This window comes from Ceratotherium simum, chromosome 32 (genome assembly GCF_057802395.1).
Source record: "Ceratotherium simum simum isolate JZ-2026a chromosome 32, ASM5780239v1, whole genome shotgun sequence".
Classification (NCBI taxonomy): domain Eukaryota; kingdom Metazoa; phylum Chordata; class Mammalia; order Perissodactyla; family Rhinocerotidae; genus Ceratotherium; species Ceratotherium simum.
This window is the reverse complement of record NC_141931.1, coordinates 4,894,980-4,911,583: the sequence shown is the minus strand read 5'-3', so window position 1 is coordinate 4,911,583 and position 16,604 is coordinate 4,894,980. Positions and strand designations below refer to the sequence as shown.

Genomic DNA, 16,604 nt, shown 5'->3' with positions numbered 1-16,604 from the left:
ACACCACCAAGGTTAATGTCACCAGGAATAAGTCATAGTGACATCATATACTACTGGTGAGATACATTGGCAAAGACATATCACTTAAGAGGTATTCTTGCTCAAAATACATTTCCTCAACCCAATCATTAGAAAACATCAGAGGAATCAAATTTGGGGGCATCCTACAAAATAAGGGACCAGTACTCTTCAAAAGTTTCAATGTCGGGCCGGCCCTGTGGCTTGGTGGTTAAGTGCGCGCGCTGCGATGCTGGTGGCCCGGGTTCGGATCCCGGGTGCGCATCGAGGCACCGCTTCTCCGTTCATCCTGAGGCCGAGTCCCACATACAGCAACTAGAAGGATGTGCAGCTACGACATACAACTATCCACTGGGGCTTTGGGGGGAAAAAAAATAAAATAAATAAAATCTTTAAAAAAAAAAAAAAAGTTTCAATGTCAAGGTCATAAAAAAACAAAGAAAGACTAAAGCAACTTGTCAAAGACTGATTGATTGTCAAATTTTGGAGGAGACTATGGAGACGTGACAACTAAATGCAATGTGGGATCCTGAATTGGTCTCTGAACCAGAAAAAAAAATGACATTAGTGGGAAAACTGGCCAAAGTTAACTAAGGTCTGTACATTAGTTAATAGTATGATATTAATGTTAGTATAATGATTTTCGCAATAGTACTGTGATTATGTAAGACATTTTTGTTAAGGGAATCTGGTTGAAGGGTATATAGGAAGTCTGTACTATTTTTACAACTGTTCTGTTAAGTCTAAAATTATTTTAAAGTTTTTTAAAATCCTGATCAAAATGAAGCCAAAACCCCCTTTTCTTGGGTTTATTAGTATATCTGAAAAAAAGTTGGGAGATTTCAAAAATATTTTTCTTAATAAACAGTAATAGAACAAAAGAAAGAATATCGAAATATAATAATAATTCAGCTTACACACTGAATATGCTATCAATATGCCTTGAGGTTTCATTCAAGTTGTTGCGTGTATCAATAGTTTGTCTACTGGTGAGTAGTATTCCATTGTATGGATATACCACAATTTATTTACCCATTCACCCATTGAAGGACATTTGGATTGTTTCCAGTTTATAGAGAGTATGAATAAAGCTGCTATAAACGTTAGTGTATGTGTGTTTTTTGTGAACATGGTTTTTGTTTCTCTAGGGTAACTACCTAGAAGTGGTACTGTTGAGTCATACGTTAAATGTATGTTTAATGTTTTTAAAAAATGCCAAACTGTTTTCCACAGTGGCTGTACCATCCCACCAGTTCATATATTGGAGATCCAGTTTCTCCACATCCTCACTAGTATTTGATTTTATCAGTTATTTTTTTACTTCATCCATTCTAATAGGCATGATTTTATAATAGGTATTGTTTTCATTTGCATTTCCCTAATGGCTAGTGAAGTTGAACATCTTTTCATGTGCTTATTTGCCATCTGTAATATCCTCTTCAGTGAAGTGTCTGTTCATGTATGTCTTTTATGCATTTTCTAGTCGAATTGTTTTATTAAGTTTTGAGTGTTCCTTATAGTTGTAGTAAATATTTTCTCCCAGTCTGTAGCTTGTCTTTTCATTCTCTTATCCTAGTCTTTCACAGAGCAAAAGTTTTAGATTTCGATGAGGTCCATTTTATCAGTTTTTCCTTTTATGGATCATGGTTTTGGTGTCATGTCCAAAAACTTTTTGTGTAATCCCAGATCACCAGAATTTTCTCCTTTATGCCCTTCAGTTTTTTTATTAGATCTGTGATCTATTTTGAGATAATTTTTTATAAGATATAAGGTTGAGGTAAGGTTCATTATTTTAGATGTTAGATGTCCAGTTGTTCCAACACTGTTGAAAAGCCTCTCCTCTCTCTACTGAATTGCCTTTGCATCTTTGTCAGAAATTAATTGTTCATGTTTCTGGCAGTCTATTTCTGGACTCTTGTTATTCTGTTGATCTATATGTCTGTCCCTTTGCCAGTACCACATAATCTTGATACTGTACTTTATAGTAAGTCTTAAAATTAGGTAATGTTATTCCTCCAACTTTAATTTTCTTTTTAAAAGTTGTTTTGACTAGTATAGTTTCTTTGCCTTTCCATGTGAGTTTTAGAATAATCTTATCTATATAAAAAAAATCCTACTGGGATTTTGATTTAAATTGTGCTAAATCTGTAGGTCAATTTGGGGCGAACTAGCATCTTTGTTATGTTGTGGAGTCTTCACTTAATAAACATGGTATCTCTCTCCATTTATTTGAACCTTTGATTTTTTGTGTGCTTGTGAGAAAACCTATCTTTTTCAACTTTATTGAAATATATTTGACATATTGTGTAAGTTTAAGATGTACGATGTGATATTTAATATACATTTATATTATGAAATGATTACCACAATAAGGTTAATTAACACATCCATTACCTCACATATTTACCATTTTTTTGTGTGTGGTGAGAACATTTAAGATCTACTTTCTTAGAACTTTTAAATATACCATACAATATTGTTAACTACATTTACCATGCCGTACATTAGTTTCCCAGAATTTATTCATCTTATAACTGAAAGTCTGTACCCTTTGAACACCATCTCCCATTTCCCCTGACCCCCAGCCCCTGGCAATCACGAGTCTACTTGCTATTTCTATAACTTTTTAAAATTCTGCATATAAGTGACATCGTACAATATTTGTCTTTCTCTGTCTGACTTATTTCACTTAGTGTAACCCCTCAAGGTTCATCTATGTTGTTGCAAATGGCGGATTTGTTTCTTTTTTATAGGTGAATAATATTCCATTGTATATATCTATATATACACCGAATTTTCTTTATCCATTCATCTCTCGATGGACGCTTTGGTTGTTTGCATGTCTTGGCTATTGTAAATAATGCTTCAATGATATGAGAGTGGAGATATTTCTTCAAGATTCTCATTGTTTTTTCCTTTGGATATATACCCAGAAGTGGGATTGCTGGATCATATGGTAGTTCTATTTTTAATTTTTTGGAGGAAGCTCCATACTATTTTCCATAATGGCATACCAATTCACATTCCTATCACAATGCACAAGGGTTCCCATTTCTCCACATCTTTACCAGCACTTGTAATCTCTTGTCTTTTTCACAGTAGTTATTGTAACAGGTGTCAAGTAATATCTCATTGTGGTTTTGATTTGCATTTTTCTGATGGTAGGTGATACAGAATACTTTTTCATGTACCTGTTGGCCATTTGTATATCTTCTTTCAAAAAATGTCTATTCAGATCCTTTGCCTATTTTTAAATCAGATTTTTTTTTGCCATCGAGTTGTATGGGTTCATTGTATATTTTGAATATTAACCCCTTTTCAGATATATGGTTTCCAAGTATTTTCTCCCATTCCATAGATTGCCGTTTCATTTTGTTGATCATTTGTTGTTTTGTGCAGAAGCTTTTTAGTTTGATATAGTCTCACTTGTTTTTTGTTTTGCTGCTTGTGCTTTTGGTATCATATCCAAAAAATCATTGCCAAGACCAATGTCAAGGAGATTTTTCCCTATGTATTCTTCTACGATTTTTATGGTTTCATATCTTACATTTAAGTCTTTAATCCATTCCAGTTAATTTTTATGAATGGTATAAGAAAGGAGTCCAATTTCATACTTTTGCATGTGACTATCCTGTTTTCCCAGCTTCATTATTGAAGAGCCTTTTTTTTCTCCCTTGAATATTCGTGGCTCCCTTGTCAAATATTAGTTGACCGTATATGCATGGGTTTATTTCTGGGCTGTTGACTCTGTTCCATTGGTGTATGTGTCTGTTTTTATGCCAATACCATACTGTTTTGATTACTGTAGCTTTGTAGTGTGGTTTGAAATCAGGAAGTGTGATACCTTGAGCTTTATTCTTCTTTCTCAAGATTGCTTTGGCTATTCGGGATCTTTTGTGATTCCATAAAAATTTTAGGATTGTTTTTTTTCTATTTCTATAAAAAATACCATTGGAATTTTTATAGGGATTGCATTGAATCTGTAGATGGTTCTGGATAGTATGGACATTTTAACAATATTATTTCTTCCAGTCCATGAACACAGGATATTTTTCCATTTATTTGTATTTTCTTCAATTTTTTTTATCAAAGTCTTATAGTTTTCAGTGTACAGATCTTTTACCTCCTTGATTAAATTTATTCCCAAGTATTTTATTGTTTTGTTGCTATTGTAAATGAGATTGTTTTCTTTTTGTTTCAGCTAATTCATTATTAGTGTATAGAAATGCAGCTGATTTTTGTATGTTGATTTTTTATCCTGCATAGGTCTTTGATTTCTTACATCAGTGTTTTCTACTTTCAAAATACAGATCATGAACATGTTTTGTGAGGTTTACACCTATGTATTTCTTTTTTGGAGGAAGAAACTATCATGAATGTTTTATTTTTAATTTAGTTTCCATTTGTTCAGTGCTGTTATATACAAATATGATTGACTTTGTATGTTGACATTGTATCCTGTGGACTTGCTAGTTCTAGGAATTTTTTTGTAGATCCCTTGGGATTTCTATGTAGACAGTCTTCTCAAATAGAGACAGTTTTATTTTTTCCTTTCTAATCTATAAACTTTTTATTTCTTTTTATTGACTTATTCCAAGATGTCAGCAGTGGCGAGAGTGGACTTTTTCCTTTTTCCCAGTCTTAGAAGGAAAGTATTCAGTCTTTTACCTTTAAGTATAATGTTAACTGTAGGTTTGTTGTAGATGCCTTTTATCAAATGGAGTAAGTTTCTATACCTAGTTTGCTGAGAATTTTCATCATGAACAGATGTTGAATTTTTCACATAATTTTTTTGCATCAATTGATATGATCATGTGGTTTTGCTTCTTTAGCTTGTTAATATAGTGAAATGCATTAATGAATTTTCAAATATTGCACCAACCTTGGGTTCCCTGGAAAGCCTCACTTACTCATTTTCTTTTTATATATTGCTGACTTTGACTCGGTAATATTTTGTTGAAGATTTTTGTGTCAGTGTTCATGAGGGATATTGGTCTGTGGATTTCTCTTTTTTTGTAGTATTGTTATATGGTTTGGTATCAGGGTATTGCTGGCCTCATAAGATGAGTTGGAAAGTGTTCCTTTCTCTTTTCTTTTCTTGAAAAGATTGTTTAAATTTAGTGCTATTTTTTCTTTAAATGTCTGGTAAAATTTGCGAATGATACCATCTGGGCCTAGAGTTTTTTTTTTGTTTTGTTTTGTTTTGGGGGGAGATTTTAAACTACGAATTTAATTTTTAAAGCAGTTACAAGAATATTCAGGTTAGCCGTTTCATCTTGGATGAATTTTATTAGTTTCTAGTTTTTGAGGAATTGATCCATTTCAAAGTTTTCAAATGTATGTGTGTAGAGGTGTTCACCTTACGGGACTGCTTTGAGAAAAACAGCTAACAGTTATATAGCACTTACTATGTGCCTGGTACAGTACTAGTACAGGCTATTAATTAATTAATTGAATCCTCACAACTACCCTAAGAGGTACTGTTATTAATCCTACAAATTTATATTATGTAAACTGATTATATACTGCCTCACACATTTCTTAGTGGACATATAAAATTTTTCATTGTAAGTAGTTATTACATACAATCTAATTTCTAGTATATTAAAAACATTGACATTTTTAACATCACTCTTATATGTGAAATCCATAGCAATTTAATACCTACTATCATTTTTTTAAAAATATGAATAAGCTCTTTAAGAGTGAGAAATGTATATCATGATATTTACTCCTTGAACTCATAGTATTTGCTTATTATCCTTTAAATATCTGCTGGCTCTGTAGTGATATTACCTTTTCATTCATGATATTAGTAATTTGTGGTTTCCCTATGTTTTGATTTGTCAGTCTTACTAAATTTGGTTGATCTTTTCAAAGAACCAGTTTTTTGTTTCATTGTTTTTTTTTCTGTTTTTCTGTTTTTCTGTTTTTAATTTTATCGATTTTCAGCCTTCATTACTGCCTTCCTTCTGCTTGCTCTGCGTTTATTTTGCTCCCACTTTTTTCTGTTTTTTAACAGAGAAGCTTAGAATTTTGATTTGAGACATTATTTTATAATAAGCATTTAATACTAGAAATTTCCCTTTAAGCACTGTTTTAGATACATCCCACAAATTTTGGTATGCTATTTTTCATTTTCCACTTTGACCCATGGATTCTTTAGAAGTGTGTTAATTTCTGAAGTGTTTGAAGATTTTTCTGCTATTGATATCTAATTTAAATTCATGATGGTCAGAGAACATACTTTGTATGATTTCGTTTCTTTTAAATTTGTTGAGTTTTGTTGTATCATCCTGGATATGGTCTGTCTTCATGAATGTTCTATGTGCATTTGAAAAGAATGTGTATTCTGCTGTTGTTGGGTGGAATAGTCTATAAATGCCAATTGTAGCTGATAGTTGTTAATGTTGCCTATCTCTATATCCTTGCTAACTTTCTGTCTGCTTGTTCTGCCAGTTAATGTGAGAGGAATATTCAAGTCTCCAGTTATGATCATGGCTTTGCCTCTACTTTCTCTTTTGTCAGTCACATATTTTGAAGCTCTGTTGCTAGATGCATACACATTTGAGATTGTTATGTCTTCTTGGTGAATTAACTCTCTTATCATTATATAATGTTTCTCTGTATCTCCGGTAATTTTCTTACTTCCAAAATCTACTTCATCTGATATGAAAATAGTCACACTAGTTTTCTTTTAATTAGTTTTTGCATGGTTTATCTTTTCTCATTCTTTTACTTTTAACCTATCTATATCATATATTTGAAATGACATTTTTGTAGAGAGCTACAGATGGAGCTTGGTTTTAAATCTATTCTGACAGCCTCTGTCCCTTAATTGGCTTGTTTAGACCATTTATATTTAATGTAAATTTTGATAATTTGGATTTAGGTTTACCCTTGTATTATTTGTTTTCTGTTTGTTCCCTTTGTTTTTTCATTCTTCTGTTTCTCCTTTCCTGCCTTCTTTTGGATTATTTGAATATGTTTTAGTATTCCATTTTCATTTATTTATTTCATTTTTGACTATTTCTCTTTCTATAGATTTTTTATTAGTTGCTCTATAGATTAGAATGTACGTACTTAACTTTTCTGTCAGTCTCCTTAGAATCAGTATTTTACCACTCCAAGTGAAATATAGAAACCTTACCTCCATATAGATTCCATTATCCTCTCTCCTTTGTGTTGTAGTTGTCATATGTACCACATCATTTCTCTTGTTCTCTTTTATTCCTGACATTCCAAATTTCCCTCTCATGTCATTTCTCGTTCCTTCTGAAGATCTTCCTTTAGCAGTTCTTTTAGATCAGGTCTGCTGGCAATGAACTCTGTTAGTTTTTCTTCATCTGAGAAGGTCTTTATTTTACCTTTGTTTCTGAAGTATATTTTCACTGGCGATAGAATTTTGGGTTAAGAGTTTTTTCTTTTAGCACTTTAAAAATGTTCCACTTCCTTATGGAATCCTTGATTTATAATGATAAATCTGCTGTCTTTTAAATCATTGTTCCCTTATGGTTATGTATCACTTTCTCTGGCTCTTTTCAGGATTTTTTTTTAACTTTACTTTTCAGAGTTTGATTGATGGTCTAGACCTGGATGTTTGGGGCTTTATCCTGTTCGAGATTCAGTTAACTTCTTGAATCTATTGGTTTGTGTCTTTTGTTAAACTGGGAAAGTTTTTGGGCATTATTTCTTCAAATTTTTTTTCTGCATCATACTCTCTCTTCTCCTTCTGGTACTCCAATGACAGCAATGTTAGACATTTTTTTGTTGTGCCATACATCTCTGATACTCTGTTTATTTTTATAATCTTTTTACTCTCTGTTCAGATTGGAATTGGTATACTGTCAAGTTCACTGATCTTTCCTCTTTCATCTCCATTTTGGTATTGATCTCATCCAGTGATTTTTTAAAAATTTTTGTTACTGTATTTTTAGTTCTAAAACTTCCTTTTGGTTCTTATTTATATCTTCTGTTTGCTGATGAGAATTTGCTGAGCCTTTATGTCTTTCCACTCTTTTCAAGTTACCCTTACTTCTTGGAGCACTTGTATAATAGCTGGCTTAAAGTTTTTGTGTTATAATTTCAACATCTGTGACTTCTCAGTGTTGCCATCTTTTGATCGTTTTTTCCTGTAGAAGTTGAGATTTTTCTGGTTCTTCATATGCGAAGTAATTTTGGATTGTATCCTGGACGTTTTGAGTATTATCTTATGAGACTCTTGGTCTTATTTAAACCCTGTAGAGAATTTATATATTTTTGGTTTAGCAGGCAACTTACTCAGTTATATCAGGCTGTAAGTTCCAGCCAACTTTCTGTGGGTTGTGGTTCAAATATGAGTTTAGTTTTCAAAGCCTTTGCAGTGCTTTTCAGATCTGTGCCACACAGTGGCAGCTCTTATTTTGTACTTCAGTTCTCAAAGTTTATGGTCAGATCCACACCTGAAGTTTGGGCATGAACCCAGGAGTTCACAAACAACTTTATGGGGTCACTTTCCTGTGCTCCTCCCTTTCCATGATCTCCCCAGTGCTTTCAGTTCCCTGAGACTCTCCTTTTCAGTCTTTTATCCAAAAATCTGGGCCTTTATTTGCCATACTTAGCCACATACTTCCTGCAACTATGGTTGCAGGAAGAAGAGCTGCAAGAAGACAGGAGGAGGAAGAACTCAATGGAAGTTTGTACTGTCCTCTTGGGGCCACTGCTCTGATTGGAGAACAAAGTTCCCCTCCCTTGGAGTCTTAGGTACCTTTAGGCCCTTGTTGTCACCATGATCTCTGCTACTACCTTGTGATGACCTTGGGGCTGCGACACGAGAGACTAGAGGGAAAAAATGAGTATTTTTCCCTTCTTTGAGCCCTTTCCTGCTCCTTGAGCCTAAATCAGAGGATTTTTCCTAGAGCTCTCTCTGCCATGCCCCAGTGCCCACTTCTAGGTTTTAGGCTGCCTTGAATCCAGGCCAGGAGGTGGAAGGAATCACTTACAGTTCAGTGGTACTTGGAATTCTTGTTTTAGAATTTAGAACATGTGCTAAATAATTGATCCTGTACTTTGAGCTGTTCTATCTTCCCATTTATAGTACGTCTTCCAGATTTTTGATAAAAATGAATTGCATTTGCCATCCTTGTTTTTACTTACTAGGAATTTCATCTTATGGCAAAACGAACAAGCACTATCTCTTTTGATCTGAATTTGTAATATTTGTCTTTGACTTTTTTAATTAAACTTTTAATTTTGAGATAATTATAGATTCACAGATAATTCACAAATAGTTTAGATTCAGAATAATACAGAGATCCTGTGTACCTTTTACCCGGTTTCCCCCAGTGGTAACATCTTTCAAAACTATAGTACAATATCACAACCAGAGTATGGACACTGATATAGGCGAGATAAAGAACAATTCCATCACCACAGGGCTCCCTCGGTGCCTTTTATACCCACCCTCTCCTCCTCTCCCCTCCACCCCATCCCTAACCTTGGCGACCACTTATCTAATCTCTGTTTTTATAATTTTGTCATTTCAAGAATGTTATATAAATGGAATCATAGAGTATGTAACTTTTGGATTGGCTTTTTTCACTCTCCGTTATTTCTTGTAGATTCATCTAAGTTCTTGCATGTATCAATAGTTTCTTCCTTTTTATTGCTGAGTAGTATTTCATGACTTATTTTTCAGCTATATTTTGCCATTATTTGAAAAAACAAAGTCTTGTTACTTCAGAGTCTTTCTCATTTATGTATTTGCTTTGGAATTTAGACTAAACTCAAAAGCCTTACAAGCATTCTAGTTTTCCTTTCTAAATTGCATTTAGATTAGTCAACCATAATATGTTGACATTATTAAGTCTTACAGGAGAGAAAGTCTTATGTATGAGTAGATTCTACCACTTTACTCCCCTTATATTGCCTAAACTAGAAGTAAGATTAGAATACACGAGGGAGAATACTGCTTGAAAAATACACCCTGTTCCAATGCACTCTCCTGCTGGTCCATGGATGACGCAGGAAGGAGCCTATCCCTGGGAAGCACTCTGCAGTGCAAGAGGTGTGTTCATGTTATAGGCTAGCATTGGGATCTTTTCTGTTTTCTTTAGAAAACATGGTTTTAGTTATTCAACTGAAATTCCAGCCCCAATAATGAGAGAAAGAATGGAGATTTCCAGTTTTTAAATTGTGGTAGATAAGTCTGGGACCACATTTTGAAGTATGTTAAGTGCTCATCCAGGGAGGCTACATTTTATTGAAAGTAGAAATGAAGAAGTGAATAAATAATTTAATTGAATTGCAGAAAGTTTTTAAATTAGCTATAATAATAACTTTAGTAGAAAAATTAGTAGTGTCTAAAATATCATTTTAATCTTTAATACCAGTGTTATCTTCCACCTTAGCAGATAACAACTCTGGCTGTTTTGATTTTCATTTGAGAAGAAATAAAGGGCATAGATATATAATAATAAGTAACTATATTACTGTCATATAATTACCCAATTGGCATACTATTTATTATTTTAGTTTAAGTAATGCTTTGTAGAGAGAGAAAAAAAGGATGTTAAAGACTTTCAGACACTTCACAAACTCTGGTGTTTATCCCACAGTATTGTACACACTTTACCAGGGATTTTTAAATTGTCATTTGACTGATGGCAAGTATAAAATGAGAATTCTTCAGCAGAAGTTAATCTCATTATCTACTTTAGACACTGTTTTTAATGCTGATCTAAAGAGGTTTGTGCATATTTTAACTATTTTTCACATAGTGATCATCTTTAAGTACTAATATAAAAGTTAATGAGTAAAGAAAATCTGCTGAATAAATCTACCCGATAATCCAAGGCACTTAAAGAAATACATGCTCTAATTTGCGCAAAGATTTTACTTGATTAGTGCTCCATCTCTCAATTCAATTATCAAACTTAGGGGAAATCTACATCAAGATTTTGACTGACATATTCAATGGGGTTTGATTGGGGTGCAGATAACTACATGATGTTTTATATGACTTTTTAAGTATTCTGATCATAATTATGGAATATACTCTGCTAATAATTTTAATAAAAGCAGTTTTTAACTCCTTCATATCTTTCATATATGCATATGCTCTTAATAAACTCTTATAATAAATAAAATGTACCTAAATATGTAAAGCAGACTTTCTAGTTGCCAAATAATATGCGTATTTACTCTGAACTTACTCTGTATAGAATACTTCAGTCAGCCCACAATAAACATATAGGTGGCAGAGGAGGATAACAGACATCTAAAAATGTTGATCAGTACTACTGTTATTACTCATTACTATTTATCAGCAGTTAGAATAATAAATAGAGTGGAAGAAAAAGTAGAGAGCCTTACGTGTTCACTCTGGACACGCCGAGTTTGGTCCCGTCTGTTTTCTGGTGCGCTGGCCCTCAGTTAGACAGGTGGGGTGTGCTGGAAAGCAGGTTCCAGAGCCCTTCAGACCTCACTCAGATTCCACCTCTACGACCTACTAGCTGAGTGTCCTTGGGCAAGTTATTTAACCCCTTCGAGCCTCAAGTTTGGGTTTTGTTTTTTTTAACTTATAAAACAGGTTGTTATGAAGGTTAAAGGAAATAAATTTATAAAGCGCCTAGAACATAGAAATTTGTGCTTTGGGGAAGAAATGAAAAAAGGAATCGTGCAACCTATGGGTAGAGCTCCTCACCTGAAAAATACTAAACTCCCAATACAATTATTCTAATATATGTATAATTCTGGAATTGTATATAAATCTGCACTAATTGCTTCTCTGTCATATGTTTGTGAGTTTGGTAAGGCTTCCTGCTTAATCTCTTTAAAAAACTTTTCAAGGGCACATTACAATACTTATAAAAAGGAAAAATTCCAGTAAGGAAAAAGTCCAAATTAAATATAATCTAAAAGTTTCCTTTTGGTTTCTAGAAGTTAAAATGTTTGTGACACATGAATCTAGTTTAATCCTTTGTTCTTTGATTTTAGCAGGAAAGGAAGGACAAGAAATCCTGGGGCCTGAAGCTCAGGCAGGTGAAGCGGGATGTACAGGTACACTCTTGCCATTTGCTTTCATATGTAGTCTTTGAACAAGGTCTTTTGTGTCACTGGTTTTTGCATGTGAGTCCTGAGTTTGGTGTGTTTCCTCCTCTTTTATCTTGGCCTCCTTAAGTGTTTAAGTAGCTAGGCATATGGCGTGCTGTATGAAAAGTTAGTTTATATTCTTTAAATATAATGTAAACATACAGATTCACATAATACAGCAGATTTTCCATTCTATAAGGATGAGAAGTATAGTAGTCTACAGAAATACAAAAAATAAATGTTTGAATGATGATTTGAACTTCTATCAGATTTTTTACCAAAGTTATAGAAATGCAGATCTAACTATTCTGAGTTTCATTATTAGTTACCAGGATCTGCAGTGAATTGCCCACAAGACAGAAAACAGAAGAGAGAATAAGCAAATATCATGGATTATCTATAAACCAGATGAGAATCATGAATATTGATATGTTAAGATAACATGTCACAGCAAACAAGAGAATCAAAATTTTTTCTTGTAATTTCTATGATTGAAAAAGGCCAAAATGAAGTTGAATTATAATAAACAAGGAAATTTGCTTCTAGGTGACTAAAAATACATACTCCCTGAGACTTAAGGCTATTCCTCTAAAATGGATTCAAATCAGATTTAAGAAGCAAAAGAGTAAGTGGAAAACTTAAATCCAGATCTTATGTGTGATACTACCAGGCACTTTTTATTGTCGTGTAAGTCAGCTAGAACGCATAGAATGTAAATATCAAAACTGAATTCCAAATTATTAAACATTTCCTCAAAATACAGTACTTGAAAGCAGTATAATCATATTTTGTATATTCAACCATAAATTAGATATTGCTATCACATAGTTTTAATTAAATTTTCTGTTTTTTTCGTCTCTTCTTTGGTTTAACATTTATAGTTTTTTTTCTTTGCAGTGCATTTTAGGAATATTCCATAGAGCTATATAAATTCTTTTATTATGTAAAATGAGTATGTTTCATAGTAATGTGTCAAAAGTAGATTTTCACCTATAATATAAACATTAGCACTCCCATACTTGTCAGTGGGTTCTGTAAAACAAAGAGTAAATCTTTGTGCTGTTATTAAAGGTGCATCCAAAATAATTAAATAATAATGGAATATGTGATAATTTATGGTGCTGCAGCCTAAGATTTTATATTCAGTCTTTAATTTGCTGTGTTTAACTTGCATGAATAATGAATGCAGGTATGTTTGTTATCAAATATTTGGGAGCCTTACACATTACATAAAATATTTAAACTGGATATTTGTTGTCAGTAAAATAGTGTTAATGAACACAAAAGAATGCTGTTTATTACTCTTTTACCTAATGTTAAACTTTGATGATAGTTATTACCAGAGTGACAGAAGATCGTTTGCCCTTTTAGGCAAAATACTATCGAAAAAGACATTCACAGTTCCAAGTTTATAGTATTTTACCTCAGTTTGCTGTTCACTACAAACGTAAATTAATTCTTTCAGTTTGAAGTACTGATTAGTACATAAATTCTCTCAAAAAAAAGAATTACATCTGAAAGTAGAGTAACCTTGTACTATTAGTGAAAGTTGCTGCTGACGTTACGGTTACCGCCCCCTCTGCGGAACGAGAAGATGATCCCTGCTGCAGGGTTTCCCCAGAACATGGGGAGTTAGGAGGAAGCAGACCCTTAGTAAAGTTGAATATGTGTAGTTTTAAGTAAATAAGGATGGAAATTAGTTTAAGACTTTTGAGCAGTTAAACTTTAAAATTATGCTTTGCGTTTGCTTCTGTTACTTCCTTGACTTCTAGGGAATAATGTGCTGACAAAATAAACAAAACATTGTTCACAGGTCACCATCGTTAGTTCAGAACTTTGTCAGATCCTTTCTGACAAAGTTGACTTCCTTTTGTAATTCATGAAGTTAGGACAACTGTAGTCTCAGCTTAGTATTCAGAGAGTCAAAAATCCACGCAAAACATCCTTTGTTCCTTCAGAGCATCCCTTTTTCGTTTATATAGTTAATAGTTTTACAGAGTTTCAAAGATGGAGGATAAAAATAGGAGGAAATCTAAGGATACTTTATTCTAATGGAAATAAAATATTGATGGCTAAATAAAATGTTTTAGTCTTTATAGTAAACATTTGTCTCTCCGTGCTTGCTCTCTCTAATTTGTGGTTATGACCCTATAGTTTTATACTTTGACAATCAGCTCTGAGTTTTGTCATATCTAAAAGAAAACCAAATTATCATTATATGTTTCTGTGTATTTGCTTATCTTTCTGGTATTTAAATACATAAGTTCATCTGTCTTAAGACTAGGAATTTTGCTTTATAATTGACCTTTTCACAACATGCAGCAGTTTAAATTTTATGTGTAAAACTGCAGAATATCTGGTCTCAGCTTGAAATTGGTTTGGTAAATGCAGGTTTGTGGAGACAGTATAGTTAGAAAGAGCCCAGGATTTGATACCAGACGCCTAATACCAAATTGTCTGCTCTAATAGTAATACTTTTTTACTGTGTGATTTTGGAAAAGTTACGTAACTTTTCTGACTCTAATTTTTTTATTAGGAAAAATTTTAATTGCGGAATTATAGTGCTCAGCTTGCAGGACTGCTTTAAAGAAAATAGCTAGTGCCGGCTCGGTGGCTTAGCGGTTAAGTGCGCGCGCTCTGCTACTGGCGGCCCGGGTTCGGATCCCAGGCGCGCACCGACGCACCGCTTCTCCGGCCATGCTGAGGCCGCGTCCCACACACAGCAACTAGAAGGATGTGCAACTATGACAAACAACTATCTACTGGGGCTTTGGGGGAAAAAAAAAGGAGGCGGATTAGCAATAGGTGTTAGCTCAGAGCCGGTCTTCCTCAGCAAAAAGAGGAGGATTAGCATGGGTGTTAGCTCAGGGCTGATCTTCCTCACAAAAAAAAAAAAAAAAGGAAAATAGCTAACAGGTACATAGCACTTACTATGTGCCTGGTACAGTACTAAGCCCATTAATTAATTTAATTCTCACAACTACCCTAAGAGGTACTATTATTATCCTCCAAATGTATGTTCTGAAAACTATGTACTGCCTCACAAATTTCTTAATAGACATATAAAATTCTTCATTTTAAGTGTAAGTAGTTAACAGTCTAACTTGTGACATATTAAACATGCCATTTTTAACATCACTCTTACATGTGAAATCTATAGCAATTTAATACCTATCATTCATTTTTTTAACATATGAATAAGCTCTTCCTTAAAAGTCATGATTGTTAGATCATAATGTTTACTCCTTGAACTCATGCTAACATAGTATATATTTCCTGTGTAAAGGTATATTTGATCAACTGTCATTTCTTTACAAGAAAAACATGTATATAAATTGAAATTGAAATTTCTCTTTAATTTCCAGGGACCACAAGGCTCTTAAGATTTAAAAAAAATTTATGGATTGATTTATCCTGTAATTATTAGTACTGCACAGTTGATCACAACATGAGTACATTACAAATTTTAATAAATAATTATTAAGGAAAAATGTTACTGGAAATGAGATTAAAGGAGCTGAAGTATCTTTCAGTTAGGTCATATATCAATAGTTTGATGTTACTTATTTCTAGAAGAAAAAATGTTCAGCATTAATTCTGTTATTTTTTGTTTAGCACTGGGATAGCCTTATTCTCATAAATAAAAAGATGAAATACATTTTTGTTATAAATGAGTTACTCAATTCTTTACACATCTTCAGAATTAAATGCAAAGAGTTATGGTTATCTATCAATAAAAATATTTTTAATGTCCTGTCAACTGACAATTCTATTAAATGCTACTTCAATTTTGTTGAAAGCAAAAATTCAAAGCCACCTAATTCGCTGAAGGACTTGTTTCTCAGTTATTAGAATCATTTACTCCCTCATTTTCTGGGACATATACCAAAAAGGCTTTACCCATCCTTACTTATCAAAGGAGTGATGATACCTCTGTTTGGCTTTTATTATTTTTTTCCCCTCACCTAGAGGCACTTTGTTTAATATATTCAGAAATTAGTGGGGAAATTGAAATATTATTCATTTCAGTACCTTTTGCCAATACATTTTTTATAAAAATCCTTTTATCTTACCACATGAACTAACTATATTTTCATCAATACCTTAGAGCTACAGACTTAGTTCATTCAGTTTCTGGAAAATTTCTACCTAATACCCTAACTAGCAAAGCCAGTTATCATTGTTATACCAATCAGCAAAATCAGATTTTCTGTCAGAAAAAAGTGTGTCTTCATTTGTCTAATTCAAATAAATGTATCAATATACATTTTGAGGAATTTTATAAAAATTTCCTCTATGAGGAATATATAAATTCTAAATAATGAGGAGAATATATAAAGTATAAATAAATGCATCTTTTAAAAGTAGATTCTTCAATAGTGAGATTAAGATTATATAAATCTAATCTAATTTTTGTTATAAAAATCTTTGTCTCCAAAAGAGTACATTTAGAACCAGTCAGTGTATAATTAAGTTTATAACTTATTGAAGATGCAAGGTTCATGTATAAAATA

At 33.0% G+C, this 16,604-nt stretch overlaps 1 protein-coding gene across 2 annotated transcripts in view; it reads left to right on the top strand.

Annotated features, from left to right (window-relative positions):
• The window catches only part of ZEB1 (zinc finger E-box binding homeobox 1), a 180,937-nt gene that overhangs the window by 139,573 nt on the left and 24,760 nt on the right, over positions 1–16,604 (top strand). The window contains exon 3 of one of the 2 annotated variants that reach the window (XM_014783560.2): positions 11,998–12,057. In XM_014783560.2, the coding sequence (XP_014639046.1) occupies positions 11,998–12,057 (60 nt within the window). Of the gene's footprint in view, positions 1–11,994; positions 12,058–16,604 lie in introns of both variants that reach the window. The other variant, XM_004425250.2, reaches the window with a different exon arrangement.